General features: G+C 47.2%; 1 protein-coding gene across 1 annotated transcript in view; it reads right to left on the bottom strand.

Annotated features, from left to right (window-relative positions):
- fras1 (Fraser extracellular matrix complex subunit 1) overlaps positions 1-17,500 on the bottom strand; it is a 274,524-nt gene that overhangs the window by 20,421 nt on the left and 236,603 nt on the right. Inside the window, 14 exon segments of the mRNA XM_053325459.1 lie at positions 1-60; positions 2,972-3,159; positions 3,840-4,040; positions 5,242-5,398; positions 6,023-6,228; positions 7,159-7,306; positions 7,420-7,580; positions 10,622-10,966; positions 11,885-11,914; positions 11,917-12,130; positions 12,771-12,939; positions 13,690-13,849; positions 16,720-16,810; positions 16,812-16,871. The exon segment at positions 1-60 is cut by the window's left edge and continues 216 nt beyond it. Coding sequence (XP_053181434.1) covers positions 1-60; positions 2,972-3,159; positions 3,840-4,040; positions 5,242-5,398; positions 6,023-6,228; positions 7,159-7,306; positions 7,420-7,580; positions 10,622-10,966; positions 11,885-11,914; positions 11,917-12,130; positions 12,771-12,939; positions 13,690-13,849; positions 16,720-16,810; positions 16,812-16,871 — 2,190 coding nt within the window.

The raw sequence follows: 17,500 nt of genomic DNA, 5'->3' as shown, positions 1-17,500 counted from the left end.
CTTCTTACTGCCCTCCTTCGTCACTTCCTGGACGTGATCGTAGTCGGCCAGAGAGACCACCTGGAGAGGAAGGAGGAAGAGGAAGAGGAGGAGGAGGTTAGGGTAAGTATCAAATATATAAAATGAAGGGTTTAATCCCGGGAAATTTAATTATTTTATTTTATTTTTATTTTAATATTATTATTTAAAAATAAAAAACACAGAACATTGGTGTAATAATATATTCAGGTGAACGTGCAGCATGTGTGTAAAACATCAATTACTATGATCATTTATACCTTATGCTTTATAAACAGTCAAACCAGACCAAGTAGGACAAGAAGGTAAGAAAAGAGGGAAGGAAGGAAGGAAGGAAGGAAGTCAGGAAGGAAGGAAGGAAAGAGGGAGGGAAGAAAGGAAGGACGGTTGGACAGAATGAAGGAAGGAAGGAAGGACAGAAGGAGGAAAGGGAGGAAGGAAGGCAGGGACGAAGGACAGAAGTAAGGAAGGAAGTCAGGAAGGAAAGTCAGGAAAGAAGGAAGGAAGGAAGGAAGGAAAGAAGGAAGGAAAATAACACAGGAAGGAAAGAAAAGATGGATGGAAAGAAGGAAGGAGAAGAGGGAAGAAAGGAAAGACAGACGGATAGAGTGAAGGAAGAAAGGGCAGAAGGAAGAAAGGGAGGAAGGACAGAAGGAAGAAAGGGAGGAAGGACAGAAGGAAGAAAGGGGGGACGAAGGTAAGACAAGAGGGAGGGAGGGAAGGAAGGAAGGAAGGAAGGAATGGAGGAAGGACTGAACAAAGAAAGGGAGGAAGGAAAAGAACACAGGAAGGAAACTGGGCCGGACTGAACCCCTCGGCAGGCCGGTTCTGGCCCACGGGCCTCATGTTTGACCTCCCTGCTCTAGCTTATTCATTATAATGTTGATGGACATAACTTCTGTTCTTTTTGCCTTAATAATGATTTAAAAACTCATTAATGTTTCATATATTTATCATGTTTAGTACTAATATTTTTATTTATTTATTTCACAGGATTCTCATGAACAAGCTTCTTTTCCCGGGATTTAAACTCTTTTCCATCCTGTGAGGGTTATTCAGGGTAAAATCATCCTCCATATAATATTTTAATGCCATGTGAGCAGAGCTGAAGTAATGTACTCATAGCAAGTCGCTATGGTTACATGAATAAGAAATGTGAACGCCTGTAAAGAAACTGATGTAACATTTTTCTGTACTTATGTTTCCTGCTCCTTGTTCTTGTTCCTGAATATGTATTAGAGGAGAGATGAAGAGAGGAGAGGAGAGGAGAGGAGAGGAGAAGAGAAGAGGAGAGGAGAGGAGAGAAGAGAAGAGGAGAGGAGAGAAGAGAGGAGAGAAGAGAAGAGGAGAGGAGAGGAGAGGAGAGGAGAGAAGAGAAGAGAAGAGAGAAGAGGAGAGGAGAGGAGAAGTGAAGAGAAGAGAAGAGAGAAGAGAAGAGGAGAGGAGAGAAGAGAGGAGAAGAGAAGAGAGGAGAGGAGAGGAGAGGAGAAGAGAAGAGAAGAGAGGAGAAGAGGAGAGGAGAGGAGAAGAGGAGAGGAGAGGAGAAGAGAAAAGAAGAGAGGAGAGGAGAAGAGGAGAGGAGAGAAGAGAGGAGGAGAGGAGAAGAGGAGAGAAGAGAAGAGAAGAGGAGAGGAGAGGAGAGGAGAGAAGGAGAAGAGAAGAGAGGAGAGGAGAGGAGAGGAGAAGAGAGGAGAGGAGAGGAGAGGAGAAGAGAAGAGAAGAGAAGAGAAGAGAAGAGAGGAGAGGAGAGGAGAGGAGAAGAGAAGAGAAGAGAAGAGAGGAGAGGAGAGGAGAGGAGAAGTGAAGAGAAGAGGAGAAGAAGAGAAGAGAAGAGAGGGGAGGGGAGGGGAGAGGAGAGGAGAGAAGAGAAGAGAAGAGGAGAGAGAAGAGAAGAGGAGAGGAGAGAAGAGAAGAGAGGAGAGGAGAAGAGGAGAGGATAGAAGAGGAGAGGAGAGAAGAGAAGAGCAGAAGAGAGGAGAGGAGAGAAGAGAAGAGAAGAGAGGAAGGAAGGAAGGAAGGCAGGAAGGAAGGAAAGATGGGAGCGAAGAAAGGAAGGACGGTCGGACAGAATAAAGGAAGGGAGGAAGGAAGGGAGGAAGGAAGGAAGGACAGATGGACAGAATGAAGGATGAAAGGGAGGAAGGAAGGAAGGAAGGAAGGGACGAAGGACAGAAGTAAGGAAGGAAAGAAGGAAGGAAGAAATGGAGGAAGGACAGAACAAAGAGAAGAGAAGAGAAGAGGTGCTTTTGTTGGGAGTGAAGAGGTTTTGCTTCTAACACCAGATACTGTGATACAGTGAATGTTAAGAAGATGTTAAATACTCTGCACTGCTGGAAACAGACAAAAGCATCATATCATCCATTGAACTTTAAAAAAAACAACTAAAGAAGAGCAAAGTCCTTAAAGCTGCTTTAAGTCGCATCGTGTCCTAGTTTCTCCCCAAAATACTCCTGCTTTATATTTAGATGATCAAATAAGCAACACTGGATGAGCTTTTAACCCTCCTGTCGTCCTCCCGGGTCAAATTGACCCCATCTCTCTTTTGACTGTTCCTTCTTTCCTTCCTTCCTCCCTCTTTTTTAATTTTTCCTTCATTCTTCCCCTCCTTCTTTCTTTCTTTGCTCCCTCCTCCTTCCATACTTCGTTCCTCACTTCCTTCCTTCCTTCCTCCTCTCCTTACTTCCTTCCCCTTCCCCTTGTCCTTCCTCCTTACTCCTTCTTTCCTCCTGTCCTTCTTCCTCCCTTCCTTCTTACCTCACCTCCTTACTTCCTCCTTTCCTTCCTTCCTTTCTCCCTTCCTTCCTTCCTTCCTTCCTCCTTTCATTCCTTCCTCCTTTCCTTTCTCCCTTCCTTCCTTCCTCCTTTCCTTCTCTCCATCCTTCCTTCCTTCCTTTCTTGACCTGAGGACAACAGGAGGGTTAAACTGATATGTGTGACTCTGTAGTTTTCTTACAATAGGCGGGGCAGGGAGGATGAGACTGCCTGCAGCCTCCTGGTCCAGGATGGTCACTGTTGCCACGGTGATCTCCCCAAGCACTGCCTCCACGGGGTCGTCGGGGCCGAGGACCAACGACAAGGACTCGTGCCACTCCCTGTCCTCATTGGAGAGAATTTCCACCTTAAATAGGATGTGGTCCATTCCTAAAGAGTAGGAAAAAAAAGAGGAAACATGTGAGTTTTTTTTTTAATCTTTACATTCACGAACATCTCTTGTGGAAAGGAGGGAGGAAGGAAGGAAGGAAGGGAGGAAGGAAGAAGGAAGGAAAGGAGGAAGGAAGGGAGGAAGAAGGAAGGAAGGAAAGAAGGAAGGAAGGGAGGAAGGAAGGAAAGGGGGAGGAAGGGAGGGAAGAGGGAGGAAAGAAGGAAGGAGGGAGGGAGGAAGGAGGGAAGGAAGGAAAGAAGGGAGGGAGGGAGGAAAGAAGGAAGGAGGGAAGGGAGGAAGGAAGGGAGGAAGGAGGGAAGGAAGGAAAGAAGGAAGGGAGGAAGGAAAGGAAGGGAGGAAGAAGGAAGGAAGGAAGGGAGGGAGGGAGAAAGGAAAAGAGGAAGGAAGGAAAGAAGGACAGGGGAAAGAAAGAGTGAAGGTGGGAGGGAGGAAAGAAGGAAGAGAGGAAGGAAAGAAAGGAAAGAAGGAAGGAAAGAAGGACAGGAAAGAAAGAGTGAGGGAGGAAAGAAGGAAGGGAAGAAGGAAAGGAAGGAGAGAAGGAAAGAAGGAGGGAAGAAAGAGGGATGGAGGAAGTACAGACAGAAGGAAGGAAGGGAGGGGAGAAGGAAAGGAGGAAGGAAGGAAGGAAGGAAGGAAGGAAGGATTTTCCATTACTGACCAGGTGTGAATTTGAGCACTCTGCTTTTAGGATTGTAGTCGACTCCAGACTGAGCCGATCCGTCTCGAGTGCTGCAGCGGATCTTAGAGGTCCGATCCAGATCTCCTCGGCGGATCACCTTGATGTTCAGAACCTCGATGCCGTCGGGACCCGGAGGCTCTCGCACCTGATAGGACGCCTGCTCGAACTCGATGGTGGGAGCTGGAAGAGACGAGGATAGATAAATGTTTAATGTTGCTTATCACAGTTTTATGAAGGATTGATTTGATGTGTAAAGATAACTACCTCGGGTTTACTTTTAAACTTTCATGAAGAAATCTGCATAATATTTTCTGTATATCTAAAAAAGTATCGGACAGAACTGAGCTGTGAGCTGTGAGCGTAAACCGAGCAAGAGTTCAACGGACACCCCGAAGACAAAACTAAACTAAAAAATAAATATAACACCAAACTCTAATGATGTCCATGTGGTTTAGTTTACTTCTTCCCTTACTTCCTTCTTCCTCCCTTCTCTCTTGCTTCTTCCAACCTTCCTCCCTTCCTTATGTCCTCTGTCCTTCCTTTCCTTGCTCTCTTCCTTTTTTCCTTTCTCCCTCCCTCTCTTCCTTCCTTATTTCCTCCGTCCTTCTTTCCTTCCTCCCTCCCCCCTTCCTTCCTTCTTTCTTCCTCCCTTCCTTCCTTCCTTGACTCGAGGACAACATGAGAGATAAAGGGTTAAAATGTGAAAATAAATGTATGAATAACTTGCACACAATCTTTTTTTTTTGTGGACCCAGCATCAAATTTCTGCTTTTAATCCATTTAGAGAGAATATATTAGAGGATTATGGTAAAAATGTCTAAGTGGTGTAACCATAAAAACTTTGTACCAAATAATTCAACTTGCTTAAAAACAGTAAATAGTCAATAAAACAGCATATCAACTAGTTTGGCATGATCTTACATTATAACTTTTATATTAAATAAAGCTAATGGAATACTATTGTTCTAAATATTACATTTAATCTGGGTAACCATGGAGATCAGGAAACATTTACATTATTAGTATAAGTCCACTTAAATACACTGTTGTGGTAACCTTTTTTTCTTCCGTTCTTTCATTCTTTCTCCTCCTCCAACTTCTTGTTCGTTTCTCTTCTTCCTCCTTAAATATTTATCATTCTTTTGTGGGTTACACCATTTGACATTTTCAGGAGCATTCAGTCTTACTTTTGGTTAGAAATGGTGCAAATGTCATTTCAAATGACATAAAACCAACAAAAATACTAAATATCCATTTTAACAAACCTGATGCTGCTTTTAAACTATTTTTTAAACATATTTTTGAACTGCTCATCTTGCCAACCCTTACTAGTCACTGACCCTTTCACATTTAACCGCTGCAGAAAGGAGACTTATCTTACCATCTTCATCGTTAGTGATGGTGATGGTTACGATGTCGCTGGCACCGACCATGGCGCCGCTCCAGTGATCGCCCAGCGGCGTCCCAAGATGCACCTGGAACTCCTCCTCGGGCTCAAACACAGAGTCGTCGTTGATGTGAACGGTGCAGTTCTTCACCTGAAGACACAAAACCAACAAAAGTAGAAGTTTAGATCCTGAAAACTAAATTTAAGAAGGAAGGACAAGAAGGAAGGAAGGAGGGAGGAAGGGAGGAAGGGAGGAAGGAAGAAGGAAGGAAAGGAGGACTCAAGGAAGGAGGGAGGGAGGAAGGGAGGAAGGAATGAAGGAGGGAGGAAGGAAAGAAGGAAGGAGGGAGCGAGGAAGGACGGAGGGAGGGAGGAAAGAAGGAAGGAAGGAGCAAAGAAGGAAGGAGGGAGGGAGGGAGGAAAGAAGAAGGAAGGGAGGGAGGAAGGAAGAAGGAAGGAAGTAAGGAGGGAGGAAAGAAGGAAGGAATGGAGGGAGGAAGGGAAGAAGGAAGGAAAGAAGGGAGGAAGGAAGGAAGGAAAGGAGTGAGGAAGAAAGGGAGAAAGGAAGGAAGGAGGGAAGAAGGAAGGAAAGAAGGGAGAAAGGAACAGAGGAAAGAAAGATAGAAGGAGGGAGGGAGGAAATAAGGAAGGGAGAAAGGAAAGGAAGGAGAGAAGGAAAGAAGGAGGGAAGAAAGGGGGATGGAGGAAGTATAGATGGAAGGAAGGAAGGAGGGAAGAGTCGTCGTTGTGGATCAACACTGTTTCATTTCCGTACCTTCTCTCCTTTGAGGAAGGTGATTCGTGACTCGTCGGCGTTCCTCCTCTCCTCGAAGTCGTCCATCACCATGGCGGACATGGTGCGGGTGAAGCAACGCACCGATGACGTGAAGGAGAGGTCGCCTGTACGGATGATGGGGATGTGCAGGACGCTCTCCTTCTCCTTCACTGTGTAGGCGCTCTTCTCGAACTGCATGCTGGGAACTGAGAGACGAGACTAACTGTTACAATCTACATACAGGTAAATGTAACGATGCTAATAATCTATATGTAGAGATATTTGACATGTGAGAAGCTTTAAATTAAATAAATACAATATATATTTGATTAGTATTTTTATTTTATTCCATAACAAAAAAGACTATTATTACTATTATAAGTAGTATTATTATTGTTACTACGGCTCGTCGATATGGACAAAATCAAATATTGCGATATCAGTGCTTTCATAAAATATTCACACAATAGAAGAGATTTTTGCTAAATAATCATCAGTAATGTTGATATAACTTCACTTTATTGTAATTCAGCCGTTAAAACAGAGGTGGGAAGGAAGGAAGGAGGAACAGAAGGAAGAAAGGGAGGAAGGGCAGAAGGAAGGACAATGGAAGGAAAGACAGAAGGAAGTAAGTAAGTAAGGAGGGAAGGAAGGAACAAAGAAAGGAAAAAAGGAAGGTAGGGAGGAAGGACAGAAGGAAGGAAGGCAGGAAGGAAAAAAGGAAGGTAGGGAAGAAGGACATAAGGAAGAAAGGAAGGAAGGACAGATGGAAGGACGGAAGGAAGGAAGAAAGGAAGGTAGGGAGGAAGGACAAATGGAAGAAAGGGAGTAAGGACAGATGGAAGGAAGACAGGAAGAAAAAAAGGAAGAAAGGGAGGAAGGACAGGAGGAAGTAAGTAAGTAAGGAGGGAAGGAAGGAACAAAGAAAGGAAAAAAGGAAGGTAGGGAGGAACGACAGATGGAAGGAAGGAAAAGAACACAGAAAGGAAAGTGGGCCGGATTGCACCCCTCGGCGGGCCGGTTCTGGCCCACGGGCAGCATGTTTGACACCCCTGCTTGTGATATTGATATTATATTGATATATCTCCCAGCCCTAATTATTATATTATTACATAATCTCTAGTTTGTGTACTTACTGTCCTGGAAAGTGTCTGTGATGACGACGTTGGCTTCGTACGGCTCCTGCAGGACGGCGCCTTGAGGAGAGCTGAGGAAGACCACGAAGGACTCCGATCCTTCGATGGACGGGTTCTGGACGTCGTCCATGATGGTCAGACTGCACGTCTGCAAAATACAGAAGAAGAAGAAGAAGAAAATGTTGAATTGATTAACTGCCTTCTTTTTCCTACTTGTATGGCTCTACATTTGTAGATGACTCTCTCTCTCTTTGTCCTCACCTCTTCAGTCTTTCCAGGTTTGAACTCCACCTTCTTGGAGCTGGGGATGTAGTCGACCCCCGGGCTTGCAGAGGGCGGGTCGGAGGGTCGGGTGGCGCACCACACAGACGTCAACGAGGACAAGTCGCTGCCGAGCCGCAGCACGGGTATTTCTATCGTACCTAGAGTGTAGAAGAAAGGAAAGGTGAGTTAAATTAAAACTTTAACCCTCCTGTTGTCCTCGAGTCAAGGAAGGAAGGAAGAAGGAAGGGAAGGAGGAAGAAGTAAGGAAGGAGGAAGGAAGGGAAGGAGGAAGAAGTAAGGAAGGAGGAAGGAAGGAAAGGAGGCAGTAAGGGAGGAGGGAGAGAAGAAGGAAGGAAGGGAGGAGGGAAGGAAGGAAAGGAGGATGGAAGGAAAGGAGGGAAGGAGGATACGAAGGGAGGAAGAAGGAAGGGAAGGAGGAAAGGAAGGAAGGAAGGAAGAAGAAAGGAAAGGAAGAAGGAAGGGAGGAGGGAAGGAGGAAACGAAGGGAGGAAGGAAGGAAGGAAGGAAGGGAGGAAGAAGGGAGGAAAGGAGGAGGGAAGGAAGGAGGGAAGGATGAAGGGAGGAAGAAGGGAGGAAAAGAAGAAGAAAAGTAGGAAGGGAGGAGGGAAGGAAGGAAGGGAAGGAGGGAGAAAGGAAGGGAGAAAAGGAAATAAGGAAGGGAGGAAGGAAAGGAAGGAAGGGAGGAAGAAGGAAGGAAAGGAGGAAGGAAGGGTGAAGGGAAGAAGAAAGGGAGGAAAGAAGGAACAGTCAAAACAGACGGGGTCAATTTGACAATTTATCACAAAATAAATAACAGCTGTAGAATAAATCAACAGAGAAACTTTAATTTAATTTATCTGAGATTAAAGAATCACGAAAAGAAGAAGAAGAGAGATAGAGGGATGATTGGAGGAGAAATGAGGCGGACAGCGAGTGTATTTATAGCACTAATATATTAACATAAATCTTTCTACCGAGTAATTTGATTTGACATCAGCTGTTCAGTTGAAGTCAAAGCAGCTGCTGAAAAAGCCCCGAAAATGAAATGAACACAGCAGATTTGGAGATTTCTCTTTTTTTTTTTCTTCTTCTTCTTCTTCTGTCCTTTTCTCTCTCAGATTTGAAGTTTTCGTTAACAGTAACTTGCAGCAGCTTAACCCTTTATAGGACACTCATTGAAAGGAAGGGAGGAAGGAAGGGAGGAAGGAAGGAAGGATGGAGGGAGGAAAGGAAGGAAGGACGGAGGAAAGAAGGAAGAAGGGAAGGTAGGGGGGAGGAAAGAAAGAGAGAAGGAGGGAGGGAGGAAGGGAAGAAAGAAGGAAGGGAGGAGAGAAGGAGGGAGGGAGGAAGAACAGATGGAAGGAAGGAAAGGAGGAAGAAAGGGGGATAGAGGAAGGAAAGAAGGAAGGGAGGAGAGAAGGAGGGAGGGAGGAAGAACAGATGGAAGGAAGGAAGGAAATGAAGGAAGGAAGGACGGAGGAAAGAAGGAAGAAGGGAAGGTAGGGGGGAGGAAAGAAAGAGAGAAGGAGGGAGGGAGGAAGGGAAGAAAGAAGGAAGGAAGGAGAGAGGGAGGAAGAACAGATGGAAGGAAGGAAGGAAAGGAAGGAAGGAAGGACGGAGAAAGGAAAGCAGGAAGGGAGGAGAGAAGGAGGGAGGGAGGAAGGACAGATGGTAGGCAGGAAAGGAAGGAAGGACGGAGGAAATAAGGAATGAGGGAGGGAGGAAGGAGAGGAGGAAAGAAGGAAGGAAGGAAGGAAGGAAGGAAGGAAGGAAGGAAGGATATTTTGGGATATATGTATGTATGTTTTAAATGTTTAACTGGAGGAAGGATAAATTGTGTTTCATGTGGAGTAACTTTGTATTTTGAGTTTTAAGGCAGCACTACTGGCATTAAATTAAAGTTTTGTTTTACCTTTTTCTTTCCTATTTTCCCCGTGGAGATCATTAAATATTCATATTTCTCTTAAACTGCAAAGCAAAGTAAAGACTGATCTGATCTGGGAGAAAAAAAAGATAGTCTAACTTAGTTTCTTTAAATAACTTCTCTTAGTGATAGAGAGAAATAATTTAGGTACTTTATTGTTTCTTGTATTAACTCGAACCCATTTTAGAAGCTGTAAGAACACCACATACACATTTATCTTAGCTGGATGTTTCCTAATGTATGCACAACTGGAGGAAGAAGGAAGAAAAGGAGGGAGGAAAGGAAGGAAGGAGGGAAGGAAGAAAGGACGGTAGGAAAGAAGGGAGTAAGAAAGGGAGGAAAGGAAAGAAGGAAGTAAGGAAGGTAGGAAGGAAGGAGGGAGGACAGAAGGAAGGGGGGGAGGGAGGAAGAAATGAAAAGAGGAAGGGAGGAAGGATGGGGAGGAAAGAAAGAGAGAAGGAGGGAGGGATGAAGGAAGGAAGAAAGGGGGATAGAGGAAGGAAAAAGGAAGGAGGGAAGGAAAGGAGGGAGAGAGGAAGGAAGGATGGTAGGAGGGAGGGAGGTAGGGGGAGGAAAGAAAGAGAGAAGGAGGGAGGGAGGAAGGGAGGAAAGAAAGGAAGGAGGAAGGGGGTGGAGGAAGGAAAGAAGGAAGGGAGGAAAGAGAGAGGAAGTAAAGAAAGAGAGAAGGAAGGAGGTAGGACAGATGGAAGGAAGGAAGGGAGGAAGAAGGAAGAAAAGGAGGGAGGAAGGAAGGAGAGAAGGAAGGAGAGAGGATGAAAGGGAGGAAAGGAAAGAAGGGAGGGAGGAAGGAAAGGAAGGAGGGAGAGGAGGGAGAAAAGAAGGAAGGAAGGAAGGAAGGAGGGGGGAGGGAGGATAGGAGGAAGGGGGTAGGGAGGGAGAAATGAAAAGAGGAAGGGAGGAAGGTAGGGGGAGGAAAGAAAGAGAGAAGGAGGGAGGGAGGAAAGAAAGGAAGGAAAGAAGGAAGGAGGAAAGGGGGATGGAGGAAGGAAAGAAGGAAGGGAGGAAAGAGAGAGGAAGGAAAGAAAGAGAGAAGGAGGGAGGTAGGACAGACGGAAGGAAGGAAGGAGGGAAGGAAGGAGGGAAGGAAGGAAGGGAGGGAGGAAGGAGAGAGGAAGGAAAGAAAGAGAGAAGGAGGGAGAGAGGAAGGACAGACAGAAAGATGGAAGGGAGGGAGGGAAGAAAGGGAGGAAAGGAAAGGAAGGAAGGAAGGATGGAGAAAGAAGGAAGGAAGGAAAGAAGGAAAGAAACTCATACCTGCATCTTCACTGAAAGTAAAAGTAGCGTTGCCGAGAGAAACGGTGGATGCGTCGTTGGGTCCGTCGATGACGACCTTGGCCACCACCACGTCTCCCATGCGAGCGTTGTCTGAGGCGTCCGACAGCACCAGCTCGAACTCCTCCGACAGCTCGTACTCGCTGTCGTCGATCAGCTTCACGTCGCAGGTGGACATGCTGACGCCCGGTCCGAAGATGACGCGGTTGTCGTTGGTCATGCCGCGGCTCTTGTAGTCGGAGCCGGACTCCAGAGCGTGAAGGCTGCTGCCCTGAGCCGACTTAGCTAACGTGTAGCAGAGAGCCGACACCGTGCTGGAGGCGTCACCTGGGTGGAGAAGAAGAAGTGTTTTTTATGTGTCCATGTGGTTTAGTCAAATTTAAAGGGTTAAAAAGGAGGGAGGAAGGAAGGAGGGAAAGAAGAAAGGAAGGAAGAAGGAAGAAAAGGAGGGAAGAAGGAAGGAGGGAAAGAAGAAAGGAATGAAGAAGGAAGAAAAGGAGGGAAGAAGGAAGGAGGGAAAGAAGAAAGGAATGAAGAAGGAAGAAAAGGAGGGAGGAAGGAAGGAGGGAAGGAAGAAGGAAGAAAAGGAGGGAGGAACGAAGGAGGAAAGGAAGGAAAGGAAGGAAGGAAGGATGGAGGAAAGAAAGAAGGAAGGGAGGAAGGAAAGAAGGAAGGAAGGGGGGAGGGAGGGAGAAATGAAAAGAGTAAGGGAGGAAGGTAGGGGGAGGAAAGAAAGAGAGAAGGAGGGAGGGAGGAAGGGAGGAAAGAAAGGAAGGAAAGAAGGAAAGGGGGATGGAGGAAGGAAAGAAGGAAGGGAGGAAAGAGAGAGGAAGTAAAGAAAGAGAGAAGGAGGGAGGGAGAAAGGAAAAGAGGAAGGGAGGAAGGACAGAGAGAAGGAAGGGAGGAAGAAGGAAGAAAAGGAGGAGGAAGGAAGGAGGGAAGGAAGAAAGGAAGGTAGGAGGGAGGGAGGAAAGAAAGAGAGAAGGAGGGAGGAAAGGAAAGGAAGGAAGGGAGGAAGGTAGGAGGGAGGGAGGAAAGAAAGAGAGAAGGAGGGAGGGAGGAAAGAAAGAAAGGAAAGAAGGAAACGGGGATGGAGGAAGGAAGGAAGGAAGGAAGGAAGTAAGGAAGGAAGGAAGGAAGGAGGGAGGAAGGATAAAAGGAAGTAAGGAAGGAAGGAAGGAGGGAGGAAGGACAAAAGGAAGGAAGGAAGGAAGGAAGGAAGGAAGGTGAAACAAGTTAACGTACCTTTCCTCTCGATGGGAACGTGGATGAGTCGGTGCTCTCGTTAACGTGGTACATCTTCTTGTCGAACTGCAGCGTGGGTTCGTCCTCCGTGTCGTTGATGTTGACGACGGCTCGCGTGACTCCGCCCAGCAGAGCGTAGACGGGCATGCTCAGCTCCACCTGGAAGCTCTCGATGCCCTCGAACACTTTGTCGTCGTTGATGATGATGGTGCAAACCTTCGTGTCCTCGCGCTCGTCGAACTGGACCTGAGGAACGGAGGACGGAGTGGACCAAATAATTAAACTTTCCTTCCTTCCTTTCCTTCCTCCCTTCAGTCTTTCCTTTCCTCCCTCCCTTTGTTCGTTCGTTTGCTCCTTCCTTCCTCCCTCCCTCCTCCATCCCTCCCTCCCTTCCCTCCTTCCTTCCTCATGAGGGAAGGACAGGAGGGAGGAAGATGGAAGGAAAGGAGGGAGAAAGGAAGGAGGAAGAAAGGAAGGAAGGAAGGAAGAGGCAGAAAGGAAGAAGGAAGGAAAGGAGGGAGGAAAGGAAGGAAGAACAGGGGAGAGGAGAGGAAAGAAGGAAGGAAGGAAGGAAGGAAGGACAGAGGAAAGGAGGAAGGAAGGAAGGAAGGGAGGAAAGGAGGGAAGGAATGAAGGAAGCAAGGAAGGGAGGAAAGGAAGGAAGAACAGGGGAGAGGAGAGGAAAGAAGGAAGGAAGGAAGGAAGGACGGAGGAAAGGAGGAAGGAAGGAAGGAAGGAAGGGAGGAAAGGAGGGAAGGAAGGAAGGAAGGAAGGAAGGAAGGAAGGAAGGAAGGGGATGGAGGAAAGAAAGAGAGAAGGAGGGAAGAAGGAAGGAAAGAAGGAACAGTCAAAACAGACGGGGTCAAAGGTTAATAATCTTTGTTACCTGTCCAGCGTACTCCACGTAGTCCTGCTGGCCCGGACGGGATCCGACGCTGCTGGAGGAAGTAGCGCTGCTCTGCTCGGTGCGGCAGAGCACGATGGCGTACTGGTTGAGGTTACCGGTCCGCTTCACCGTCACCGCCACCGTGCCGGCCTTCTCACTCACGTTGTAGCTGCAGGAAAACATCACAGGAAATGAGATTAATCAAGAAAGAAGGAAGGGAAGGAGGGAGGAAGAAGGAAGGACAGAGGAAAGAAGGAAGGACAAAGAGAAGGAAGGAAGAAAGAAAGGAAGGAAGGAAGGATAGAAGGAAGGGAGGAAAGCAAGAGGGCAAGAGGAAGGAAACAAAGAGAGAAAGAGGGAGGGAGGAAGGAAGGAAGGTAGGAGGGAGGGAGGAAAGAAGGAAGGAGGGAAGGAGTAAGGAAAAGAGGAAGGGAGGAAAGAAGGAAAGAAGGACAGAGGAAGGAAGGAAGGAAGGAAGGAGGAAAGAAGGAAGGTTGGAGGGAGAGAGGGAAGAAAGAAGGAAGGAGGGAGTAAGGAAAAGAGGATGGGAGGAAGGAAGAAAAGAAGGACAGAGGAAAGAAGGAAGGGAGGAGGAAAGAAGGAAGGAAAGAGAAAAGTAAGAGAGAAGAAGGGAGGGAGGGAGGAAGGATGGAAGGAGGAAAGAAGGAAGGCAGGAGGGAGGGAGGAAAAAATGTAGGAGGGAAGGAGCAAGGAAAAGAGGAAAGGAGGAAGGAAGGAAAGAAGGACAGAAGAAAGAAGGACAGGAGGAGGAAAGAAGGAAGGTAGGAGGGAGGGAGGAAAAAAGGAAGGAGGGAAGGAGCAAGGAAAAGAGGAAGGGAGGAAGGAAGGAGAGAAGGAAGGGAGGGAGGAAGGAAGGAAGGAAGGAAGGATAAAGCGCACACACACACAGGGTTCGGACCTTTTGTGCTGGAAGCTGATGAGGGACCACTGGATGTGGAAGACGTTGTCGCTGACGACGTTGGGTTTGCTGTCCTTCACCAGGAACTTGAAGTTGTCCATCGTCTCCTGAACGTTCTCCTGGTGCAGGACGTAGCGGATCAGACCCACGTTGATGTCAGCTGGACAGGAAACGAAGATCAGGTTACACCACTGCATGGAAACTAAATAGTCCTTCTTCCTCCCTCCTTTTTTCCTTCCCTCCTTCCTTTCCTTCCTCCCTCTCTCCTTCTCTTTCTTTCCTCCTTCCTTCCTTTTTCATTCCTTCCTTCCTTCCATCCTTCTTCCCTTCCTCCTTTCCTCTGCCCTTCCTTCCTTCCTTCCTTTCCTTCCTCCCTTCCGCCTTCTCTTTCTTTCCTCCTCCCTTCCTTCTTTCCTCTGTCCTCCTTCCCTACCTTCTTTCGTCCCTCCCTCCCTCCTACCTTCCTTCCTTCCTTCTTTCCTCCCTCCTTCCTTTCCTTCCTCCCTCCCGCCTTCTCTCTTTCTTTCCTCCTCCCTTCCTTCTTTTCTGTCCTCCTTTCCTTCCTTCCTTCCTTACTCCATCCTTCCTTCCTCCCTCCCTTCCATCCTTCCTTATCCCTCCTTTCCTTCCTTCTTCCTCCCTTCCTTCTTCCTCCCTACTTTCCTTCCTTCCTTCCATCCTTCCTTCCTCCCTCCCTCGTTTCCTCCCTTCTTCCTCCTTCCTCCCTTCCATCCTTCCTTCCTCCCTCCCTTCCATCCTTCCTTAATTCTCTCTACCTTCCTCCCTTCCTTCTCCCTCCCTTCCATCCTTGCTTCCTCCTTCCATCCTGTCCTTCCTTCTTCCTACCTTTCTTCCTCCTTCCCTTCCTTCTTCCTCCCTTCCTCCCTCCTTTCTTCTTCCTCCATCCATCCATCCTCCCTCCTTTCCTTCCTTCTTACTCCCTTCCATCTTTCCTTCCTTCCATCTCCCTCCCTTTCTCCCTTCCCTTCCTTCTTCCTCCCTTCCATCTTTCCTTCCTTCTCCCTTCCTTCCTCCCTTCCCTTCCTTCTTCCTCCCTTCCCCTTTCTTCTTCCTCCCTTCCATCCGCCCTTCCTCCCTCCTTTCCTTCCTTCTTCCTCCCTTCCATCCTCCGTTCCTTCCTTGACTCGAGGACAACAGGAGGGTTCATTTGCTTCCTCCAGTCTTCTTCCGTTACTTGAGAGGAATAAAAACTTGAAAATGAAAACTCATCACTGCCTCACAGTTTCTGCTCATTTGTTCCTTCCAGTGGAGGAGTGCTTCATGATTAATGACTAAACGCCTTCTGTCCTTTGCTAGAAAGCTGCTCAAATAACCTTCAGGAAGTTCAGAATAGATGTGTGCAGTGATGAAAAAACTAAATGGAGTTAAAAACCCCAAAATACTACCAGAAAAAATAATATTTCTCAACACGTTTCCAGACCGAGTGCAGACAAATAGAAGAATATGAGTAAATGAGAGAGAGAGAGAGACAGAGAGAGAGAGAGAGAGAGAGAGAGGTAGAGAGAGAGAGGGAGAGAGAGAGAGGGAGAGAGAGATAGAGAAAGAGAGAGAGACAGAGAGAGAGAGAGAGTGAGAGAGAGATAGAGAGTGAGAGAGAGTGAGAAAGAGGGAGAGAGAGAGAAAGAGAGAGAGAGAGGTAGAGAGAGAGACAGAGAGAGAGAGAGAGAGAGAGAGAGAGAGAGACAGAGAGAGAGACAGAGAGAGAGAGAGAGGTGGAGAGAGAGAGAGAGTTGCTCTTCAGCCTGGAGGATCAACATTTTGTCACAATGGCAGGTTGACATTGATCGCCGGCTGCAGCCTCGAGCTGAAGATAAAACAGCTTGGTTGTGATGTGATGAGAGAGAGCTGCTGATTCAAAAACACAAATTGGATGAAAAATGTGGTCTAGAGAGGAAAAGAGAAAAGAGGAGGAGGAAGAAAAAAAGACTCCAAAAAGCTGCTGAGGTGCCTTTGAACAACACTTTTCTTGATGAACAGGTGGAAACAAGCAGCGTTGGGGATTGAAGGAAGGAATGATGGAAGGGAGGACGAAAGAAGGAAAGAAGGAAGGAAGGAAAGACAGAAAGATGGAAGAATGGAAGGAAGGAATGATGGAAGGGAGGATGAAAGAAGGAAAGGAGGAAGGAAGGAAAGACAGAAAGATGGAAGAATGGAAGGAAGGAATGATGGAAGGGAGGATGAAAGAAGGAAATGAGGAAGGAAGGAAGGAAAGAAGGGAGGAAGGAAAGATGGAAGGACGGAAGAATGGAAGGAAGGAATGATGGAAGGGAGGATGAAAGAAGGAAAGGAGGAACTAACTAGTCACATATAATAATCAAATGTGTCATTAAATTAACCCTCCTGTTGTCCTCAAGGAGTAAGGAAAGGACAGGAGGAAGGGAGGAAGGAAGAAAGGAAGGAAGGAAGGAAGGGAGTGAGTAAGGAGGGGGGAGGGAAAGATAAAGGGAGAAAGGAAAGGAGCAAGGAAGGAAGCAAAGAAGTATGGAAAGAGGAGGGAGCAAAGAAAGAGGGAAGGAAGGGAAGAACAAAGGAAAAATTAAAGGTAGGAAGGAAGGTAGGAGGGAGGGAGGAAAGAAGGAAGGTAGGAAGGAAGGAGGAAGGTAGGAAAGAAGGAAGGTAGGAGGGAGGGAGGAAAGAAGGAAGGTAGGAGGGAGGGAGGAAAGAAGGAAGGAGGGAGGGAGGACAGAAGGAAGGAGGGAGGAAGGTAGGAAAGAAGGAAGGGAGGAGGGAAGGAGGAAGGAAGGAAGGAAGGAGGAAGGTAGGAAAGAAGGAAGGTAGGAGGGAGGGAGAAAAGAAGGAAGGACAGAGGGAGGAAGGAAAGGTGAAGGGAGGAAGGAAAGAAGGACAGAGGAAAGAAGGAAAGGAAGGAGGAAGGTAGGAAAGGTGAAGGGAGGAAGGAAGGAAAGAAGGACAGAGGAAAGAAGGAAAGAAGGACAGAGGAAAGAAGGAAGGAAGGAAAACCAATAAAATGTGATGTGTTACTATGTGAGCAGGAGTGTGAGTGTGGACCTTGTGTGAAGGAGGTGACGGAGCTGCCAGGTTTCAGTTTGCTCTCCAGGAAGCCGTGCTTTGGCTCCGTGGTGACCTCATACACCAGCTGGTCCGTCGTCCGTGTCGGGATCCATCGTCAGCAGCTCCTTCTTACTGATCAGGTTGGTCGCCTAAAGGAGACAAACAAGGAGACAAACAAGGAGACAAACAAGGAGACAAACAAGGAGACAAACAAGGGAGACAAACAAGGAGACATTAAAAATAAAATAACAGGAAGGAATCTGATTTAACCTTCCTGTCGTCCTCCCCGGGTTAAATTGACCCCGTCTGTTTTGACTGTTCTTTCCTCCCTTCCTCATTTCCTTTCTTCTTTCCTCCCTCCCTCCTACCTTCCTTCCTTCCTTCTTTCCTCCATCCTTCCTTCTTTCCTTCTTCCCTTTCCTTCCCTTCCTTCTTTCCTCCCTCCCTCCTTTCCTTCCTTCTTCCTCCCTTTCCTTTCTACCCTCCTTCTTCCCTTTCCTTCCTTTTCCTCCCTTCCTTATTTCCTCCCTCCTACCTTCCATCCTTCTTTCCTCCCTCCTTTCCCTTCATTCTTCCTCCCTTCCATCCTTCTTTCCTCCTTCCTTTCCTTCCATCCATCCTTCCTCCCTCTCTCCATTCCTTCCTTCTTCCCTACTTCTTCCTCCCTTCCTTCCCTTCCTCCCTTCCTTTCCTTCCTTCTTCCTCCCTCTCCTCCTTTCCTTCCTTCCTTCCTCCTCCTCTCCTCCCTTCCATCCTTTCCTTCCTCCCTCCTTCCTCC

Source organism: Scomber japonicus, chromosome 9 (genome assembly GCF_027409825.1).
Source record: "Scomber japonicus isolate fScoJap1 chromosome 9, fScoJap1.pri, whole genome shotgun sequence".
Lineage (NCBI taxonomy): Eukaryota > Metazoa > Chordata > Actinopteri > Scombriformes > Scombridae > Scomber > Scomber japonicus.
This window is presented reverse-complemented; position numbering and strand designations above follow the sequence as displayed.